The 22034-nt window shown below is 37.1% G+C and overlaps 1 protein-coding gene across 1 annotated transcript in view; it reads left to right on the top strand.

Moving 5' to 3' along the window:
* The first annotated feature begins 1712 nt into the window (after positions 1–1712).
* The window catches only part of ALG13 (ALG13 UDP-N-acetylglucosaminyltransferase subunit), a 107267-nt gene continuing 86945 nt past the window's right edge, over positions 1713–22034 (top strand). Inside the window, 3 exon segments of the mRNA XM_037142524.2 lie at positions 1713–1863; positions 2821–2983; positions 3800–3938. Coding sequence (XP_036998419.2) covers positions 1783–1863; positions 2821–2983; positions 3800–3938 — 383 coding nt within the window. The 5' untranslated portion in view covers positions 1713–1782.

The raw sequence follows: 22034 nt of genomic DNA on the forward strand, positions 1-22034 counted from the left end.
AAGACTACACACCATAATTTGCCTTTAGAAAGTTTTAATTTCAGACCATCCTATGTGATTGCTTTCAGTCTTTGAGTTTGTAAGGCCCACCATGCAGGCCTTCCCTGAGCTTGTCAGGGTTAGTATGTGGCCCCTTTTTCATCCATGCAAATTTACCTTTTTCATAATTATCACCATTTTTAGAAGTAATGTTAACTTATTTGATCGGTAAGCCTGTATAAATTTAGGGAAAACATACCCAAGTAAATAAAATGCATGCTGGTATTATACTTAACATTAATAAACAGATAAAAGACTTAACACCCAAAATGTTCATCAATTATGTAACCTTGGATTCTTAAAATAGTTCTGGATCAATTTCTGGAAGAGGTTTTATTAAAGTGTAGCACATTTAAAGTAATAGAAGTTGTTTCTCTATTTGGGGGGAATTTAAGAACATTTAATTTATATATGTGCTTATTCTCTCTGTGAGCTAATCAGAACAGTGCTCCTTAAATTTCGTATCTTCCAGACATAGGAAAAGATTTCAGACACACAAGAGGTAAAGGTCTTTCTGAATTACAGAGTATTTTGGAATATTTTTATTTTTGTATTTCAATGAAAAGTTTATTCCTCTTATTGGGCAGAAAACATGATTATGTTTATGATTTATTGTTCAACCATGATCTTTCTACTCTCGCTATAATTATGACACTCTAGTTTCACTGCATCATTAATTTGTGAAATTTGGTACCAAGAGAGGGGTAGCTGGCAGGCAGGTCACTCTTCAGAAAATTACCCAAGCTACACGACTTAAAGGTAAAAAGAGTTTTTTTTTTTCATCCTATGATCTATGCCTAATTCAACTCCAATCCTTTTCCTCTTTTAAAAGAATTTCTTCTCACAGATTCCCTGGTGCATATAACCAGGCAGGCAAAGTATAAATATGAGTCAGTGATATTTTAAGTAGGAGACACAGAAAACATTAGAACCATATAAAGCGGACAATAATCTTAATAGTGGTAGGAGAAAGGAGTCTTGAGAAATCACCACTCCTATACTTGACTGCCTAATTGAAATGTACCTTTGGTAGACAGTCATGCTAATGTATAATTTTACGCTTCATTATAATTTAAATTGATCTTAATTTCACATTTTAAATGGTTCAATGGGTGGTTTCAATTCATTATAGATATAAACTTCAGGCCTTAATGCCTCTATTTTACACAGTGTTTATGGAGGTACCTGATTGTCTTGCTGCAGATTCCAAAGAGAGGGCAAAGAACTCTGGCTTCTTGAGAACCACAGTTGGAAGAGCCCATGTTAATGAGCACTTTTTATTTCACAGGTCCTCCAGAGACTCCTAAAGCCATCACTCTTATGTATATGCCTTGGCAAAACATAATAGCAAATAAAGAATCTTAAACTTCTGTAACATTAAAATTTGTGGTACCCAAAGCAATGAATCAGACATGACTGTTAGCATAAGGTGCGAGGCATCATTATTTTTCAACTGCACTTTTGAAAAAAATAAATCTGTTAATTCCTCACCCTCTTAATGAGAGGGTCCCGCCAGCCCCTTCCAACACGCACACCGTTTCCAACAGTGCCCGACACACAGGACATTAGGCAGTGATGGGCCCCGCCCCCAACCGCGCCGAGTGAACCAACTTCCCGAAGCCCGCGTTAGCCTTGGACAACTTCCGCCTACCGTGGCAGTTCACGTGGCAGTTCACGTGGCAGTTCACGTGGCCTTTAACGTCACATCCGGCGCTTGCGATTCCCGACTCGGTAACCCTCGCGATGAAGTGCGTGTTTGTTACAGTTGGGACCACCAGCTTTGACGACCTCGTTGCGTGCGTCGTGGCGCCCGACTGTCTGCACGTGAGTGGGGGAGGCAGGAGGGTTGGCTCACCACTCGGCGCGGTCGCCATCCTCCGTACCCTTGCTCAGCAGCCGCGCTAGGAAAAAAGCTTCCCAGCACTATCTCAAGTGCCTACACCCCTTTGCTGGCTCCTCCCCGGGCCTGTTTGGGCCCTCCTCCTGCTCCTCCTTGCCTGAGGGTCCTCGGCCCCTGCCGGATCCCGTACGTGCAGCTCCTCCCCTTTCTTTTCTCTGGCTCCTCCTGCCGACCGGATTCTCCGCCTCCTTCTCACTGTTCTCGTGCTTCGCCCTTCCTTCGAGCGGCTCCACCTCTAGGGCCTAGATCCGCCTCCCCGCCTTCTCCCACTGCGCCAGGTGGGCCTTGCACGCTGCATTGGAAACCAGGACGCCTGAGCCGGTTGCGCCAGGCCTGGTTCTCACTCAAACCGGCTGGACCCAGTTCATCTCTTTGGCGTAGCCGCCTTTCCCTCCTCGCCTTTCCCTCCTCGCCTTTCCCTAGGCACCCTGGAGCCTAATCTGCCCCTTGCCTTCGCTGGCGCGCTCGTGGCCCGTCGTTTGTCCGAGGTGGCGTGGCGTCTCTCCTGGGTTCGTTCCCGCAGCCAGACCTGGGAGGCAGAACGGACCTCTTAGTTGCTCTCCCCCCGAGTTTTCAGCGCTTTTTCCAGTGTCCTTACCTGGTCTCAGATTGTTTTGTGGGGCCAGTTCCTAAATGGTTCAGTGAGGTGGGTCGCTTAGATGCATTAGGGCTAGTAGTGAGGTACTTAATCAGGGCCCGGGACAGGAGAAAATAGGTCATTTTGAGAAACACTAACAGAAATCTGCTGCATTTAGACTTTGGCAGCCGGTGTTCCGATCTGAACACCTACTTTAGGGTTTGTTTGTTACTCCGTTTTTACAGTAACCTATTTAAAAGGCTGCTTCCTTTTCTCTTCTCTCTCTGTTTTTACCCCGTTTCAGGTCATCAAGAGCCTTGGTTACAACCGACTCGTCCTACAAATAGGTAGAGGAACGGTGGTACCTGAACCATACAGTACTGAGTCATTCACCCTGGATGTTTACAGGTACAAAGATTCATTGAAAGAAGATCTTGAGAATGCAGATCTAATTATTAGTCACGCAGGTAAAGTGCCTTTGAACCTTAAGATTTAATTTTTTTATAGAATGTAAATAAGAACAGAAGCTTGTACCTTTTGGAGGTAAAATAAAATCACTACAGTAACTTAGTGTAGCCCTCTTGAATAATAATTGAACAAACAATTGAGAATATTATTGGTAGAATTTATCATTTCTGGATGGTAGAAAGATGGGGAATTAATCACCAGGGCCCAACTTTAACCATGGGCAAAATAATTTACTTAATGATTATTTACCCTAAAAGGATTTTTCTGCTGACTTATCTCCTCACTCCCATATAAAATATCAGATGATTTTAGATTTTAAACTTGAATTGACCTAAACATTGTATGTATGCTCATTAGTGGAGATCGACTCTTGGCTATTTTGGGGATGGTACCTCACAGGGAGACTCATAAGGAGTGGTCAGAGTTTTCCTTCATCGGTCCCTGTTGCCATTCTGAAGATTGCTTTTCTACTTTTTGAATAGCTGTGCATGCAGTGCAGTTTCAGGGACAGCATGTTGAACCTGAATCTTACTTGCATTTGAGACCCATGCCCAGGGCATCCTTCTAGAAGGCAAGTAGCAGATCACTGAATTACAGGTTATGATATTGTTGGCAGTGTTAAAAAATGCATTTTTCAAGTTAGGTTTATAACACATACTAGAGCGCAACTGATAACAATACTTTTGGTATTTTGAATGTGTAATTAAAAGTCCTTTCTAGTTTTGCGTACTGAGCTTTTCATCTTTTTTTGAGTTCTACCATAAAACTTGGTGGAACACCTTAACTGTATTAACAAATTTGATGTATTTTTGTAGGTGCAGGAAGCTGTTTGGAGACTCTGGAAAAAAGAAAGCCTCTTATAGTAGTTGTAAATGAAAAGTTGATGAACAACCATCAGCTAGAATTGGCAAAGCAGCTACACAAAGACGGGCATCTCTTCTACTGTACCTGCAGGTATACTAGAGACTAATCATTTGACCTGCCTTAAGTCTTCCCTAGCTGTTCTTATCCACCTACCTACCTCATCTGTTTCTTAGACCTCTCACATTCTCCCAGTTATCAGGCATTCTTTCATTTTTCCTATCAGACTCTCATTTGTCTTCCACTCTGTGATCTATGCCTGTATCATTGCATGTAAATATCTGAGTGTGTGTGCGTTCATGTAAGATATGTTTATCTGAGTGCTCAAATCTCCAAGAATATAATTTTTGAGTTCATTATTTAGATTTTCACTATTCAAGGAAGGCATTTGCTTATTTTTTAAAATGATTTTATTTATCTTTAGAGGGGAAGGGAAGGAGAGGGGGAGAAATATCAGTGTATGGTTGCCTCTCTTTCGTCCCCTGCTGGGAACTGGCCTACAACCCAGGCCTGTGCCCTGACTGGGAATGAACCTCGATCCTTTGGTTCTCAGGTCTGTGCTCAATCCACTGAGCCACACTAGCCAGGGAAGCATTTGCTTATTTTTAATTCAGATTTTTCCTTCAATAAATCCACTAGAATGTCATGTTTGCTGCTTATTCATTAATTCAGCTGTACCTAATATATGGCAAGCATTGTTTTTGGTGCTGTGGGTATAGTGGTAAACATGAGATAAAGTCCCATGGTGCTATGTTCTACTGGTTGGAGATAGTAAACAGTTCATAAATGAACAATCAATATAATTTCACATGGTGAAATGTGCTATGAAGAAAATAAGGCATGGTGGTGTGATAGCTTGAGTGAAGACTAATGAGATAAAATGGCCAGGGAAGGCATGGTGGTATATGACATTTGACCTGAGACCTGAATAATGAGGAAGAGCCAGTTATGTGAAGCTGTAGAGGCAGAAGGAACAGTGGCAATTGCAAAGGCCCTAAGTGAGGAATGAGCTTTGAGTTTGGTGTGTTTGAGGAACAGGGGCGGTTAGTGTGGCAGAAGAATAGTGAGCAAGAGAGAATGTAGTATAAGCTGATGTTGGGCTGGGATAGCTCATGTAAGAGTTCTGATTTTATTCTAGGTTTAGCCAGAAGTCATTGGAATATTTTAAGCAGGGGAGTTACTTTATGATAAGGAGCATTATTTTCTAGAAGTACATTAGAATTCAACAGGAACCGATCATCACAATAGAGCGACGAAAATTGCTTTGTTTTCTATTATTTCTTTTTCAGACACTAGAAGCTTGCCAAAAAGTCAAGTCAGTAATTTCCAATTGTTTGAGTTTAAAAGCTATCTTAATTTGATGTTTTAAAAAGCAAAAACCTCCCTGGCTGGTGTAGCTCAGTAGATTGAGCATGGGCCTGCGAACCAAAAGATCTCGGTTTGATTCCCTGTCAGGATACATGCCTGGGTTGCAGGCCAGTTCCCAGCAGGGGACCCACGAGAGGCAACCGTACATTGATATTTTTGTCCCTCTATCCTTCCCTTCCCCTCTAAAGATAAATAAATAAAATCTTAAAAAAATTAAAATAAAAAGCAAAAACCTCATAGAAGTATTGCAAAATACATACAGGTATAGGCAAAACTAGGTTTATAGTTGTAATACAAATATGTATTATAATTAATAAACAGTAACACAAGAATAAATGTTCACATACAACTGTAAACATACGTTTGCCTGCCCTGTATTTTTGTTAAACTGAAATGAATTAGAAAAGAAAAATAAACTTTAGGAGAAACAGGTTAGAACATAGTTTCTTTTAACTTTCCTGTGTCTATCTCTTAGGCCCTCAGTAAGTACTTACTCATTTATTAAATATTTATTAAGCACCTAGTATATGCCAGGCATTATTCTAGGTACTAAGCAAACATCAGTGAACAAAGCAGATTCCTGCTCTCATTGACAGGAGACAGATTCATTGATTGATTCATGAGCAATTGTTGTCCTAATCCCTATAATGAGGGAGGAGAGGGAATGTCAGGGTGGCTTTGTAATATACAAGCTATTCTTTTATTTTCCTTTTTTTAATTGAGTACACTATTACAGGAGTCTTGATTTTTCCTCCTTTGCCCCCTTCAAACCAGCACCCCCCACTCCCTTAGGCAATCCCCCCACCATTGTTCATGTTCATGGGTCACGCGTATAAGTTTTTTGGCTACTCCATTTACTGTGTTGTACTTTATATCTCCATGGTTATTCTGTAACTACCAATTTGTACTTCTTAATTTCCTCACTTCTTCACCCATTCCCCAATAAGTCCCTTGCATCTGACACCCATCAAAATGCTCTGTATGTGTGATTATGTCTCTGTTCTTATTTGCTTAGTTTTTTAGATTAGTTGTTGATAAAATGTAATTTTGTCATTTTATTGTTCATAGCTTTGATCTTCCTCTTTTTCTTAAATAAGTCCTTTTAACATTTCATGTAGTGAAGGTTTGGTAATGATGAACTCCTTTAGTTTTGTCTTGACTGGGAAGCTCTTTATCTGCCCTTTGATTCTAAATGATATCTTTGCTAGGTAGACTAATCTTGGCTATAGGTCCCTGCTTTTCATGACTTTGAATATGTCTTGCCAATCCCTTGTAGCCTGCAAAGTTTCTTTTGAGAATACAGCTGACAGTTTTATGGGAACTCTTCTATGGAAAATTAACTTCTTTTCTTTTGCTGCTTTTAAAATTCTCTATCTTTAACTTTTGGCATTTTAATTGTGTCTTGTAATGGATCTCTTTGCATCCATCTTGTTTGGGACTCTGCTTCCTGTACTCGTGTAACTGTTTCTTTTGCCAAATTAGGGAAGTTTTCTTTCATTATTTTTTTCAGATAGAGTTCCAATTTTTTGTTCTTTCTGTTCTGGCACCCCTGTGCTGCCAATGTTGGACCTCTAGAAGTTGTCCCAGTGACTTTATACTATCCTCTTTCTTTGGATTCTTTTTTCTTCTTGTTTTGCATGGTTGTTTTTTTTTTCTTCCTTAATGTTCCAAATCATTGATTTGATTCTCTGCTTCGTCCGCTTTACTGTTTTTTTTCCTGTTAATCAGGGGTGTCCAACCTGTGGCTCATGGGTCACATGCAGCCCAGGATGGTTGTGAATGTGGCCCAGCACAAAATCATAAATTTACTTGGAACATTATGACATATTTTGGCAATTACGTGTTATATTGTATTTAATGTGTGGCCCAAGACAACTCTTTTTCCAGTGTGGGGAAGAGACATGAAAAGTTTGGACACCCCTGCCATAAACTGTTATTTCAATTAGTGTACCCTTGGTTTCTGACTGGGTCTTTTTTATCCTGCTGAGGTCCTCACTTAAGTTCAGTGAGCATCGTTATAAACAGTGTTTTGAACTCTGCATTTGATAGCTTGCTTATCTCCATTTCGTTTAACTATTTTTCTGGAGTTTTGATCTCTTCTTTCGTTTGGGCCATGTTTTTTTGTGTGTGTGTGTGTGTGTGTGTGTCTCCTCATTATGGCAGCCTCCCTGTGTTTGTTTCTGTGTATTAGGTAGAGCTGCTTTGACTCCATGTATTGGTAGTGTAGCCTAATGTAAGTGTCCTGTATGGTTCAATGGCATAGCCTCCCCTATCACCCAAGCCGGGTACTTGAGGTGCACCCCTTGTGTGGGCTTGAGTACACCTTTCTCTTGTAGTTGAGCCTTGATTGCTGTTGGGAGGTCAATGGGAGGGATTTACCCAGGCCAGTTAGGTGTAAGGACTGTCTGTGACCATTTATACCAATCTCCACCCTCTGTAGAGGATCAGCTGTGTAGGGGCAAGGTGGTAGTGTCTGGATGTGGTCTGTAGCTGTCCACTGGGTGTGTTGGCCCATTCCTTGTGGTACAGACCAGGTCAGCTCCCACCTGTGTTTTGCCCAGGACCATGCTACCTAAACTCTAAAGGAATCTGAGATGGCTGCTACTCAGGAGAAGTAGCATGGATATTCTCAGGAGAAGCCAAGCTGTGAATCCAGCCAGGCTGCTGCTAATGCTGGGCCTGGGGCTCACTGAAGCCAGCTGTTGCTTATTTGAGAGGATTTTAAGATGTCATAAAACCTGAGCCAAGACCAGCCATCCACATGGAAAGGTAGCTTGGCTGGGCCCCTGAGTGGGGTGGGGTGGAGTCTCTGGGGATCTCCAAATAAGGTGAAACAGTGTTAGCCAGGTTGATGGAGTATCATGTATGGCTGCAGCTTGTTCAATCTGTGGGAGGAGGGCTTACAAAAGGGGGAATGGCCCCTGCTTACCTTAATGTCAGACACTTCATTTTCTCCTAGTATGCTACTGGTGCTTTTCAGGCTGATTCTCCGGTGCTGGATCTCAGAGGGGGTGAGTCTGAGTCAGTGAGTCCATGTAGGGTTCTTCAAGAGGAACTGCTTGAGGCTACAGAAGTTTCCTCCACCAACTCAATCCTCATTGGTTCTTGCAGCCAGAAATTGTGGGGACTTATCTTCGTGGCACTGGAACCCTGGGCTGTGGAGCCAGCCTGGTGTGGGTCTGGGACTCCTTACTCTCGAGATATCCCTTCCAAATTTAACCACCGCATGTGGGTGTGGGACCAGCCCATTCTGCTTCTGTGCCCCTTCTACCAGTCTGGGTGGATATGGTTTCTTTAATTCCATAGTTGTTAGACTTCCATTTAACTCATTTAACTTGATTTCTGATGATTCTGAGTGATGGTGGTTCAGTATTTTAGTCATAATTTTTATGTGTTTGTGCAAAGACACAAGCCATGTCTGCCTGTGCCACCATCTTGACTGGATGTCAAAGCCATTCTTAAAAGTATTATTGCAAGCCAGGAAGAATCTGGATAATCACAATTTACGTGGATCTCAGATAATGGGCATATCTGTTCTTGGGTAGTTTATATTGTTAGGGGTTACCATCATTTTTGAACAGAAATAAACTAATTTTTTAATGAAAGTTAGTTTTTCCAGACACATCTGATGAGTATTTTCATTTTAAATGTCAAATCGTCTTTGATTTTATGTCAGTACATTCAAAAAGGGAAAAACATTGATTTCATAAACACATCCTATCTCTTTATTCAGGCTGAAAAGGAAGCTGTACAAGCTTCTATCTTATTAATTTTTTTAAGTTTTAGAAGTCATTTATTATATTAATTTCAAGAAAGTCACACATATGAATGCCTTAAGAATCAACAATTGGTTGTGTTTTCATCTTAGGTATATGATTTATTTGCACCAAATCTAGACTGGGTGATTTTATGCCCATTCTAAGTTAAGTGGCTGGTTTAATAAAATTACTGAAGTAATATATTTTTAAAATATTTTATTTTATTTATCTTTAGAGGGGAAGGGAAGGAGAAAGGGAGAGAAATATCAATGTATGGTTGCCTCTTGTGCGTCCCCTGCTAGAAACTGGCCTGATACCCAGGCATGTGTCCTGACTGGGAGTCAAACCGCGATCTTTTGGTTCGCAGGCCCGCGCTCAGTCCACTGAGCTACGCCAGCCAGGGCTGAAGTAATATTTTTATATTGTGGTTTGGAACCTTATTTCTAAGACACATGGGAATTGTACATTGATGTTGGATTAATGATAATAAATTACTGGAAAAAGAAGTTGTTTCACAATCTTCATGCATGGTCTAGTAGTCTCCCCAGCTTATTGTTCTTGTCTACAGATTTTTACTTTTGACTTAATTTATTCTGTTTTCACTAATTAATTTTGCTTCAATTTTTATTTGCCCAGTCCTGAGAAGTATTCCAAAGCCATGTGATCACATCTTTCATGAAATGACATTTCTGAAATATTTCATTTGACATATCTTTTGAATTTACGTTGACATGTAGTGCTCTTGTATTGCTTTAGTTTTAGTATGAAAACATATAATATTAAAATACATTTAAATTCATTTGTATAGTTTGAGAAGCTTCAGGTATTCTTGGCAGTTAGATTCACTCATCAAATGGGCAGCAGATGAATTCTGGAAATTTCTCCCGTATTACCTAACATTTTTCTTCTTTTGTTTTAGCACGCTTCCTGGGCTGTTACAGTCAATGGACTTATCAACACTGAAATGTTTTCCTCCTGGCCAGCCAGAAAAGTTTTCTGCATTTTTGGATAAAGTTGTTGGATTACAAAAATAAACACTAAATGCTCAACACTTTAAAAACACCCCCCCTAAATCCAGCCTATGGAATGTGATTAAATCAAATTACATACAAAATATATATTTGCAGAATAATATAAATTAATAAACTTTCTACATCTATAGAATGTTAGAAAATTTTATTCTGTGAATATAAACATTTGGATTCAAATAGTAATTATAGTTCAGTAAATTTATTAGACTTTCCCCAAATCATCATATTTTAGTATTAGAAATATGTCATGAGCATTTACAGGTTTTATCCTAGATTCCCAACTAGAATAGGAATTACGAAAAAAAAGAATTAAATTAGAAACTTTGACAAGCATCTCAAATGTAGTTAGATTTTTCTAAGAAAATGAAACAGTTAATGAACTTGTAAAAAATTTTTGAGAGTCTGCATCTTTAGCTTCATAATTCAAGAAACCAAATTTTTAAAAAGCAAAAATGATGGATTACGTTCAGTGAAATAAAAAGCTCAGTAAATACCTAAAAATATGAACACTTAATCCAGTTGATCCATTGTACTTGGAGAAACTTTTATTCTGAAGATTAGGGTGGAGTGAATGTATTCATTTTTTTGCTCTAGAATATAAATAGTGACAATAATCTTGCCTAATGTCAAAAACTCCACTGGTCTCAGAAGAATAAATCCAAAGGACTTAAGTCAGTAGGATTTGCTGGGGGTGTTTTAAGAAGCCTCCCTCAGTGTTATTTGAAACATTTACTGTAACATCATAGAGGAGTTTGTATATAATTTACTTAAAAATTAGTTTTACAAATGAATATGGTTTTACAATTCATATAACTCAAGGTAGACATACAGTGGGGCAAAAGTAGCTTTATAGTTGTGAGTACTCAGAAAAGTTTATTGTTGTTATTGTGTTATTTTTCACAAGAACAACTAAACCTACTTTTGCTCCAGCCTACTTTCTGAAATTTTGATGACTGTAAGTGGTGTCAAGACCTGTAAAAAAACCTAGATTATCCTTAAGTGTTCATGGTTTTCTGGTAAAGTTTAGATTTTGTTCATCCGTAAAAATAGAGCATTCATTCACTATAAAGAGCTACTTTCAGATACATTTCTCCCAATGTTGAATATTCTAAACATTTTACTTGGGATCTGTTGTATAACATTTCTGTAGATTTATTTTCCTGATTGTGTTTTGCTTAGGCTAATATTAAAATAAATTCTTAACTAATGGTAGAAGATGCTGGCTGAGGAATATTCTAGGTAGCAGGAGGAAGCCAATTTGGATTAAGATTTTGCTGATAATAAAAAGTAATTTACATAGTTGAAAATTCACAGGACCATAATCAAAATTGTGTATTAATATTAATACTAAAGTTATAGGAAAGGCCTTGTTTAAATCCATGGAGAGAATTTGACTTTTCTGGGGTGTCTTTTAAATGTATTTCTCTAACTTGAGGAAAACTGGCTTAAAATGGATGTTGATCCTTCAGGCTTTAGTTATTTTATGTCAAAAGGGACTAACTGTAGAGAATCACAAACAAATGAAAGGGTCTACTCAAACTTCAGACAAATGAAAAACAATATAGAGCTCCAAGTCCTATGCTTCTTTCCCACTAGAATAGAAAACCCAAATTCCATTTCATTTAGCTTCTGCTTAAGCTAGTGGTTCCATTTGTGTGTAGTGACATCTCTTGACCATACTTTTATGAAATATGGGGTTTAAAAATCAGGGTATCTTAGTCATTTTGATTTTGCAGGAATCCTTAAGATCATCTAGTCCAAGCCTATAATTTCTCAAATGAGGAAGGCCAAAGCTTAAGACTTGTATGAAATAAGCCTTTGGCAGAGCTGCCACTGGAAGAAGCTCCTTGACTTCCAGTCCTGTGCTTTTTTTTTTTATTTAGTTATTTTTCAAGTACAGTTTTTTGTCTATTTTTCCCATCCCAGCCTCCCCCGAGTCCTGTGCTTTTTTCCCTACCACACCATAAGGTACATTGTAAACTTTTTGTTTTATTTTTTTGCTTGCATAGTATTTGGTTAATTCAGTACCTTCCAAGGAAAGTTTTTTCTTTCATTTCCAGAAGTTGTTTAATTAATGTAGTAGGAATTACACAATTTGGTTTTCCTTTGGTTTATGACAACCTTAACTCAGACTTAGAAACCTTGATTCCTGAGTTTTTGAAATATAGTAAAATGCCAAGCATTGAATTGATACTGGATTGAATGAATGAAGACTTCAAGACAATTGTAGATTTTTGGAGTTAGAACTAGTTTAAAAATGCCTAGTGAAACTCATTTTACAGATGAGGAAAGAGGCCAAAATAAGTTGATTGCCAAGTTTATGTCTTACTGGTCCTTAAGAAAGATTAATTGCAGTCAAAATTCTATTAACATTTTTTCAGAAAAGTAAAATTTGGTTTTATTATCTGACAGGGCTTTAGGTACTTAAAATCAGTAAGTGAAGTGTAGTTTATTCAGCAGTTTTCTGTTAGAGGTATTTAGATTTCCAGAAATAAGGAAGCAAAAGAGAAAATTCAGTATTTTAGAGAGAACCAAAAACCTGAATACAGTCTGAGAAATGAGTTGTATGGGGAAATTATTTGAAATTGATTTTGGGGAAAGATTTGGAATGCGTGGTCCTCATAGCCATGTGCTAGTTTTCTACTGTACAGTTAGTATATATATTTTATGGGGGACTTGGGTGTGATAAATAACAGTAAAAGTTAACACTGGTTAAATGTTTAATATGTATCAGGTACTATTCAAAGCACTTTATAAGTGTGAACTCATTTCATCTTTATAATCCTATGAAATTGTTACTGTCACTGTTCCATTTTGCATATGAGGAAACAGACCAGAGCATAATGTAAAAAAGGACTTTTATGCTGTTTCAGTGACCAAAACATGGTCTGGGAATTGTAATTGAAACACTGACTTACATTGTATTTCCATCATTTATGGGAACAGGGGGACAGGATTTTTGAAATTGGGACTATTCCAAGAAATTTCAGTTATATGATAGTTACAAGTAAATAACCTATTTCAGTTCTGACATTTCTGTTTCAAAACATACTGATTTCTACTCGTAAAATTCACGTGGAGAAACTCCTAGTTTGTTTACGTGGTTGCAAGTTATTTGCCACATCTTTTTCCTCTTTAAATAATTGTTTTAGATTCTATTTTTGATTCTCTCCTTTATATATTTTTCTTGGTATTTTCATCACTCCTAGACCTTTTGCTTTTGACTTCCCTATGTATGTTCCCCAACTCTGATATGAGTTCCTCAGTGATATTTTCCAGGTGCTTACTGGTCATGTCTGTCAATTATCTAAGCACTTTAAACTCGATGTGCCCCAAACCAAAATTCTATTTTTCCTTTTCACTTTTCTGAGATCCTTATCTCTTAATGGTGTCACCACCCTTTTTATGTGATTGGCTACCAGGTACTTTCAGTTTTACTTGCTAAATATGTCAAACCTACTTATTCATTTAGTCTTTTAATATGTGTGTAATAAAATCTACTTTTGCTATCAGAGGACATAATTTCTGCTGTAGAGCAATTTCTACAGTTTAGTTGAGAAGGAACTCATTCTCGAGTTCTTTGCCTGAAGCACAGTAGGCTTTCCATAAATGATAACTTAGTACTGTTTTCTCTATCTTGTTTAGGATTAGGCATTGGTTCTTGGAAACACTGATTTGTTTCATACTGTCTTTGATTTCAAAGTATCTAGTATGTCTCTTGTTGAGAAGAAAGATGTGACAATGACATTGTACACTGAAATTTGTAGTATCAAGCTTTTATAGGAATGGCACCTAAAACAGCAGTGCTAAGCGTATATAATATCCTAGTGGTATTCTAGGGTTTGTCAAATAATGCTACCTATTGGGAATATTCAGTAAAACATGGTGATGTTAAAAATTAGAGAGTTATTAAAGCCAGTAGCTGTAATGTTTTCCAGTGAAAGATTACATGGAGAAAGGTTTAGAATAACCACCAAACACAATTCCTTGTTAAATGGTTATTATATGAACATTCTAACAATCTTTATATTGTATTGTTCTTTAATTCTTAACAGATTTTTTAGGTATCTAGACAGAAGGTGGGCAAATATAGCTAGCTTCAAACAGGAATGTAGCACATATGCTTCCTAACTTTAATATTCTTGAAAAATATTGTCAGGTGCTTTATACCATTACATATTTCTCTTGGTATTTCACTTCTAAATTTTCATTGCCTATGACTGTTTACTTCCTTGCTGCAAATATTTATATCAGTATTCTATCATTTTATTTTGATGGCTACAGTCCTGCTCTCTTAGATTCTTTGGGACATGGAACGCTTCAAAGTATGTAAAGTATTTAAAACTTACTTCTGTCTTTTTCCCTTTAATCATATATTTATTTGAAATTTGCTTCACTTTCTACTCACACGTATACACATTTTGCCATGAATTTCAATTTCAGTAACTTCATTCTTATGTCATTGTTCATTAATATTCTGGTGATAACTACTAGACTTAAAAATAATTAACCCCTCTGAATAAATACCTTTAAGTTTAGTAATTCCCAGTTTTTATAACATTGTAAACTTTGCTCAAGTTGAAAACATAGCAAATGACGCATTTTGAAACTAACCTTAATACACTATTAACTCAGTATCTGTTACCCATAATGTCTTGTGTAGCACTGTTTCTAATTGATACAGGGAACTAAATGGAATTTTTTTTCATTTATAGTGATTATTTTAGGGTATATTACATTAGGCTGTGTGGTAAGGCAATACATATTAAAAGTTGTTCATTTACTGTCAGGTGTGCTTTTACAAGTTTTCGCTGAACTGATACAGTTGCAATGATGTCTGTGAGAGAACATATATCTTTTTTACTGTGCATTTCCCCTTTTGTATAAGGTTTGTTTGTTTCTCCACCACTAGTATGAAGTCGGTGGGTAGTACCCTCTCCAAAAATTTAGGAGTGAAAAAGATTCCTAAATCCTCTCCCTCCGTATTCTGAATTTAAGTTTTCTCATTTGTCATTTGTAAAACTCAACTTTCCTCATAGGTGATTTCTAAGACAAAACCAGTTATGTGGCATGTTTGAAAATAAAAAATTTCATTGAAATAATACATTTACTTTTGGTTACAGTTTTTGTTTTAAGAAGGAGGAATACACTTAGAGATATTTCCCTAGAATTCAAAGTACAATGCATAGACCTACATGTTACAGAAAGCAAAGTCTTTATTGAATTTCATATTTAATTTCATATTCCATGTCTTATTTGGGGTTACAGTTAGAGAATTATAGTATTATTTAGAGATTTAAGTGAATGGATATTTCCAGTGCATCAAAACAGGAAAGAATGTTCTGGTCTTTATTGCCCCTTACCTCAATCCCCTGTCTATAGACTGAGTAGAAACTGCAAGTCTCTTAAATTGAAAACCAACCAAGAACAACCCTCAGTATTTCTGTGCCAATATGATATATTTTCAAACAAAGTGCTATTTTAATTTTTTCTAATTTATATTAGAATGCTTTAGGTCAAAGAAGGGAAGAGAAGGATATGAAAGCAAGTGGCTGTTGGTAATACTTCTTTAGTTTTGCATCTCTGAACAAGGATCACTGCTCTGGGAAATTCTTTTTCTTTATTGTCTTCTTTCTCAAATGTGAAGAGGTTGAATAGGGTCCTGTGGCCAAATTTTGTTTTAGAACCATTGTGTTTCCTTCATAAATTATGCTTTTCTAATTTTGTTTTCTTTTTTCTTCTTAATCAATTTTTATTAGTGTTCAAATATAGTTGTCTCCATTTTCTCACCACCTCTTTCCTCCGCCTCAGCCACCCCACCCACCCCACCCTCAGTCCTACCCCCCTTTGGATTTGTCCCTGGAATCTTTATACATGTTCATTGATGACCCTTTCACTTCTTCCCTTTGTTATTTCCCTCTCTCCTCCCCTCTCGTTACTGTCAGTTTATTTATTTCAGTGTCTCTGATTATGTTTCGCCTGCTTATTAGTTTTGTTGATTAGTTTCCACTTGTAGATGAGATCTTACGGTATTTGTCTTTCACTACCTGGCTGATTTCACTTGAGAGCATTATGCTGTAGTGAAGGGTAGGAGCTCCTTGTTTCTTTCTTCTACATAGTATTCCATTGTGTGAATGTAACACAGTTTTCTGATCCACTCATTTACTGATGGGCACCTAGGCTTCTTCCATCATTTGGCTATAAGTTGTGCTTCTGTGAACATTGGGGTGCATAGGTTCTTTTGAATTAGTGTTTCAGGATTCCTAGAGTATAATCTTAGCAGTGGAATTGAAAGGTCAAAATGCAGTTCCATTTTTAGTTTTTTCAGGAAACTCCATACTGTTTTCCACAGTGGTTTCACCAGTCTGCAATCTCAGAAATAATGCACCAGGGTTCTGTTTTCTCCACAACCTCTCCAACACTTGTTTGTTGCTGTATGTATGATGGCTACTCTGACCTGTGTGAAGTGGTATCTCATTGTGGTTTTTATTTGTATCTCTCTGATGGCTAGTGATGCTCAGCATCCTTTCATATGTCTCTGGGCCCTCTGTATGTTCTCCTTGGAGAAGTATCTGTTCAGATTCTTTGCCCATTTTTTAAATTGGGTGGTTTGTCTTTCTATTGTGGAATTGTGCGAGTTCTTTATATATTTTGGAGATCAAACCCTTGTCCAAAAGATTATTGACAAATATATTTTTCCACACATTTGGTTTCCTTTTCATTCTGCTGATGTTTTCTTTAGCTGTACAGAAGCTTTTTATTTTGATGAAATCCAATTTGTTTATTCTTTTATATCCTTTGCTGTAGGGGACATATTGGTGAAAATATTGCTGCTTGGAATATCAGATTTTCCTGCCTATGTTCTCTTCTGGGATGTTTATGGTATCATGACTTATATTTAAGTCTTTTATCTATCTTGAGTTTACTTTCACATATGGGGTAGATTGGTGGTCAATTTTCTTTTTTTTTTTCATGTAGCTGTCCAAATGTCCCAACACCATTTATTGAAGAGGCTATTTTTACTACATTTTATGCTTCTGCCCCCTTTGTCAAATACTAATTGACCATAGAGACTTGGGTTTATTTCTGGACTCTCTGTTTTGTTCCAATGATCTAGGTCTCTGTTTCTATGCCAGTACCAGACTGTTTTGACTACTGTGGCTTTGTAAAATAGTTTGGTATCAGGTATGGTGATCCCTCCTACTTTGTTCCTTCTCAAAATTGCTGTGGCTATCCGGGGTCATTTACGATTCCATATAAAGTTTTGAAATGTTCTATATATGAAATATGATATTGGTATTTTATTTTTTAAAGGTTTTATTTATTTATTTTTAGAAAGAGGGGAAGAGATGAAGAAACAGGGAGAGAAACATCAGTTTGTGGTTGCCTGTCACGTGCCCCCCTCCTTGGGACCTGGCCTGCATCCCAGGTCTGTGCCCTGAATGTAAATCAAGCTGGTGACTGGTTCACAGGCCAGCATTCAATACACTGAGCTATACAAGCTAGGCACTGTTATTAGTACTTTAATGAGGATTGTGTTGATTCTATAAATTGCTTTGGGTAGTATGTACATTTTGAAGATGTTAATTCTTCTAATCCAAGAACACAGTACACGCTTCCATTTATTTGTGTCTTCCTTAATTTCTTTCTTTGGTGCTCAGTACAGATATTTTACCTCCTTGGTTAGGTTTATCCCTAGGTACTTTATTTTTCTTCTTGCTATATCAAATGGGATTTTTTTCCCTGATTTCTGTAACTGGTATTTCATTGTTGGTGTACAAAAGTGCCTTTGATTTCTGAATATTAACTTTGTATCCCACTGTTTTGCCAAAATCACTTATTAGGTTGAGTAGTTTTTTTGTGGAGTTTGTAGAGTTTTTTATATAAACTATCATGTCATCTGCAAACAATGACAGTTTTAGTTCCTCCTCTCCAATTTGTATTCCTTTATTTTTTCTTCTCGTCTCATTGCTGTGGCTTAGACATCCAATACTATGTTGAATAGAAGTGGTGAAAGCAGATATCCTTGTCTTGTTCCTGATCTTTCTGTGAAAGCTTTTAGTTTTTGTCCATTGAATATGCTGTTGGCTGTAGGTTTTTCATATGCAGCCTTTGTTATGTTGAGATAAGCTCTCTGTACTACCAGGTTGCTGAGTGTTTTTTATCATAAATGGGTGCTGTTGTACCTTATCAGATGCCTTTTCTGCATCTATTGATATGATCATGTGATTTTTGTCTTTTGTTCTATGTGATATATTATGTTTATTAATTTGCAAATATTGTACCATCCTTGCATCCCTGGGATGAATCCCACTTGATCATAGTGTATGATCTGTTTGATGTATTGGTGAATATAGTTCACCAGTACTTTGTTGAGGATTTTAGTGTCTGTGTTCATCAGCAATATTGCCCTGTAGTTTTCTTTCTTTTTTTGTGTCTTTGTCTGGTTTGGGGAATAGGATGATATTGGCCTTATAAAAGGAATTTGCAGTCTGCCCTTTCTTGGATTCTTTGGAATAGTCTAAGTAGTATAGGGGTTAGGTCTTTCTTAAATGTTTTGTAAAATTTTTCTTTGAAACTGTCTCATCCAAAACTTGTGTGTGACAGGAGTTTTTAGTTTTGTCAGCTGTTACCAATCTTTTCAGGCTTTCTCCTTCATCAGTTTTGGAAGAATATATTTTTCTAGAAATTTTTCCATTTCACCTAGGTTTTCAAATTTCTTGGCATAGAGTTTGTAGTATTTCTTACAACAAAAAATACAAGTCCTTTGTATTTCTGTGGTATCAGTTGTAATCTCTCTTTCATTTCTGAGTTTGTTTATTTAGGTCCTTTCTCTCTTTTTTCTTGATGAGCCTGTTTAAAGGTTTGTCAATTTCATTTATCTTTTCAAAGAACCAGCTCCTGGATTCATTGATCCTTAGAAGTGTGCTTTTCATGTCTATGTCATTTAATTCTGCTCTGATCTTGGTTGTTTCCTTCTTTCCACTTGCTCTGGTCTGTCCTTGTTTTTGTTTCTCCAGTGTTTGTAGATGTAGGGTAGGGTGTTTATTTCACATTTCTGTCTTTGTATTGCTATGAACTTCACTCTCAGGACTGCCTTCACTGTGTCTCATAAGTTTTGTACTGTTGTGAGTGCATTTTCTTTTGTTTCCTGAATCTTGATTTCTTCCTCGATTTCATTATTCATCTGTTTATTGTTTAATGACATGCTATTCAGTCTACATTTATTTTAGTGTTTTTTGAGTTTTTTCCTTGAGGTTGGTTTCTACTTTCAGTCCCTGGTGGTCTGAGAAGATGCTTTCTCTGATTTCAATTTTCTTGAATTTGTTGAGGCTTGTTTTGTGTCCTATCATGTGGTCTATCTTTGAGAATGTTCCATGTGCATTTGAAAAGAATATGTATTTAGCTTATTTGGGACGAAGGGCTCTATATATATCAGTTTAGTCCATTTAATCAAGGGTGTTTTTTAATGCCGCAATGTCTTTGTTGATATTTTTGTTTGGAAGATCTATCCATTGTTGACAGTGGGGTTTTAAAATCCCCTGTCAAGTAAATCCCCAGTATAAGTATGTTGCTGTCTATATCTTTACGTCCTCCAAGATTTTCTTTATATATTTGGGTGCTCCTATGTTGGATATATATGTTTATAATATTTGTCTTCTTGATGGATTCTCCCTTGAGTATTATGAAATGTCCTTTGGTGTCTCTTGTTATGGCATTTGTTTTGAAGTCTGTTTTTTCAGATATAAGTATTGCTACCCTAGCTTTTTTTCCTTGTCTGTTTGGTTGGAAAATTTTTTTCCAACCCTTAAGTTTTAGTCTGTGTAGGTCTTTTGTTCTGAGGTGGTTCTCCTGTAGGCAGCATATGTGTGGGTCATATTTTCTTTCCCATTCAGCTACCCTATATCTTTTGATTGGAGCATTTAATCTGTTTACATTTAAGATTATTTTTGATAGGTCCTTATTCATTGCCATTTTACTCCATTCATACCTATGTCCCTTTCTCTCTCACTGGTTTTCTTCCTCTCCTTTAAGCAGTCCCTTTAGCATATCTCATAATACTGGTTTGGTGGCCATGTATTCTTTCAGTCTTCTTTTGTCTGTAAAGCTCCTTTTTTGTCCTTCCATTTTAATTGAGAGTCTTGCTGGATAGAGTAGTCTTGGTTGCAGGCCTTTTCTTCTCATTACTTGCAATATTTCTTGCAAATCCCTTCTGGTTTGTAATGTTTCTGTTGAGATGTCAGCTGCTAGCCTTTTCAGGGCTCCCTTGTAGGTTACTTCCTAATTCTCCTTTGCTTCCTTTAAGTTTCTGTCTTTGAATGTTGCCATTTTAATTATGATGTGTCTTGCATTGGGATTCTTTGGGTTCCTCTTCATTGGGAAACTCTTGGCTTCATGGACTTGTGTGGCTTTTTCTCTCATCAAATTAGGGAAGTTGTCCATCATTGCCTTTTCAAACAGGTTTTCTATCCCTCGATCTTCTCCTTGTGGTATCCCTATTGTATGGATATTATTCCATTCCATTTTGCCCTTCATTTCCCTTAACCCCTCTTCATTCTTTTTAAGTCTTTTTTCCTTTTCTTGCTATTTTTGGGAGTTTTTTCTACCTTGCCCTCCAGCTCACTGATTTGATCCTCTCCTTCATTGAGCCTGTCTTTGATGCCTTCTGTGTTTTTCAGTTTAGAAATTGTATTCATTTCCTTTTTGCCCTTTTGATTGTTTTTATGTCCTTTTTTAATGCTGATATAGTTTGCAGTAAGTTCGTCATAGTTTCCCTGTATTTTTTGTAACTCGTACTGAGCTCTTTATGTTTCCTTATAACCATTGTTTTGGACTCATTATCTGATAGTTGACTTGCATTCTTTTCATTTAGCATTCTTTCTGAGGATTCCTCCTTCCATTTTAGATTGGGAGTTGTTTCTTTGTCTTCCCATTATTTGTGGGACTCCTCTTGTTTGCTCCTGCATCTTAAATTGATGTGTTTTGACTGCCTAACTTTGTGGTGCGAACTTCTATGGTAGGAGACCTGTGAGATTCAGTGGTGCAGTCTCCTTGATTACCTTAACTTGATGCTCTTGGGATTCCCTTTATGCCTTTTATGATGGTTTTCTGGATGTAATTGGGTTTTTATTGTTGTTGGATCTTTGGTGGGTCCTTCCCTACTGCTGGTTCACTGAGGGTCACTCCTCCCACCATGTCTTATGTGCTATCATGCAGGTGGTATTAGAAGAAAATGAAAAAGCCCAGGAAACAAATACACACCTGTAAATATAACTCCCTCCCACAGTCCCACTGTCAACAGCAAATGAATTAGTATTAATAAGGGTGTAACAAGGTTAAGACTGTTATAAGAAAAGAGAATGGATATGAGATGACCTACTGAGAAAAAAGTGTTTTTGAGAGGGTAGAGGGAGTAGCACTAGTAAGAGTTGGGAGTTGGAGCAATGGAAAGAGAGAAGGTAGAATTTACCTCATGAATAAAGAAAGGAAATGAAGAATGTGGAATAGAGTATGAGAAGGGAAGTGTATAGTCTTAAATTTAAAGAGAAATTAAAATGATATAAAATAAAATGGAAGAGTGAGAGGAAAAGGAAGGAAAAAGTAAATAATTAATAAAAATGTAGGAGCCTAATTGGAGAGAAAGATCTACCACAGTAGTATCAACAACAAATAAGCTAAAATTAATATAGGTTGTATGGGAATAAGAGGGAACAAAGAAACAAAAGTACATAAGATGTTTAGAGGAATGGGAAGAGATTTTGAAATGATGGAGAGGGAATACTAAGAGTGAGGAACAAAAACCAGGATAAAGGAGGGAAAAATTAAAATTTGGGATGTATAGAAAAAGCAAAAAAAAAAGAAAAAGAAAAGGGCAGGATGAAAGAGAAATAGAAGACAAAAAAGAAAAAGGGGTAAGGCAGCAAAATTAAAATTGAGACAGAAAAGTGTAATAGAGGGGACCAGTAAAATTTGATATTGAAAATATAGAATTAGTGAAGCTGTAGAGACAAAAATAAAAAAACAGTGCAACA

This window comes from Artibeus jamaicensis, unplaced genomic scaffold (genome assembly GCF_021234435.1).
Source record: "Artibeus jamaicensis isolate MK-2021 breed Jamaican fruit bat unplaced genomic scaffold, CSHL_Jam_final scaffold_461, whole genome shotgun sequence".
Lineage (NCBI taxonomy): Eukaryota > Metazoa > Chordata > Mammalia > Chiroptera > Phyllostomidae > Artibeus > Artibeus jamaicensis.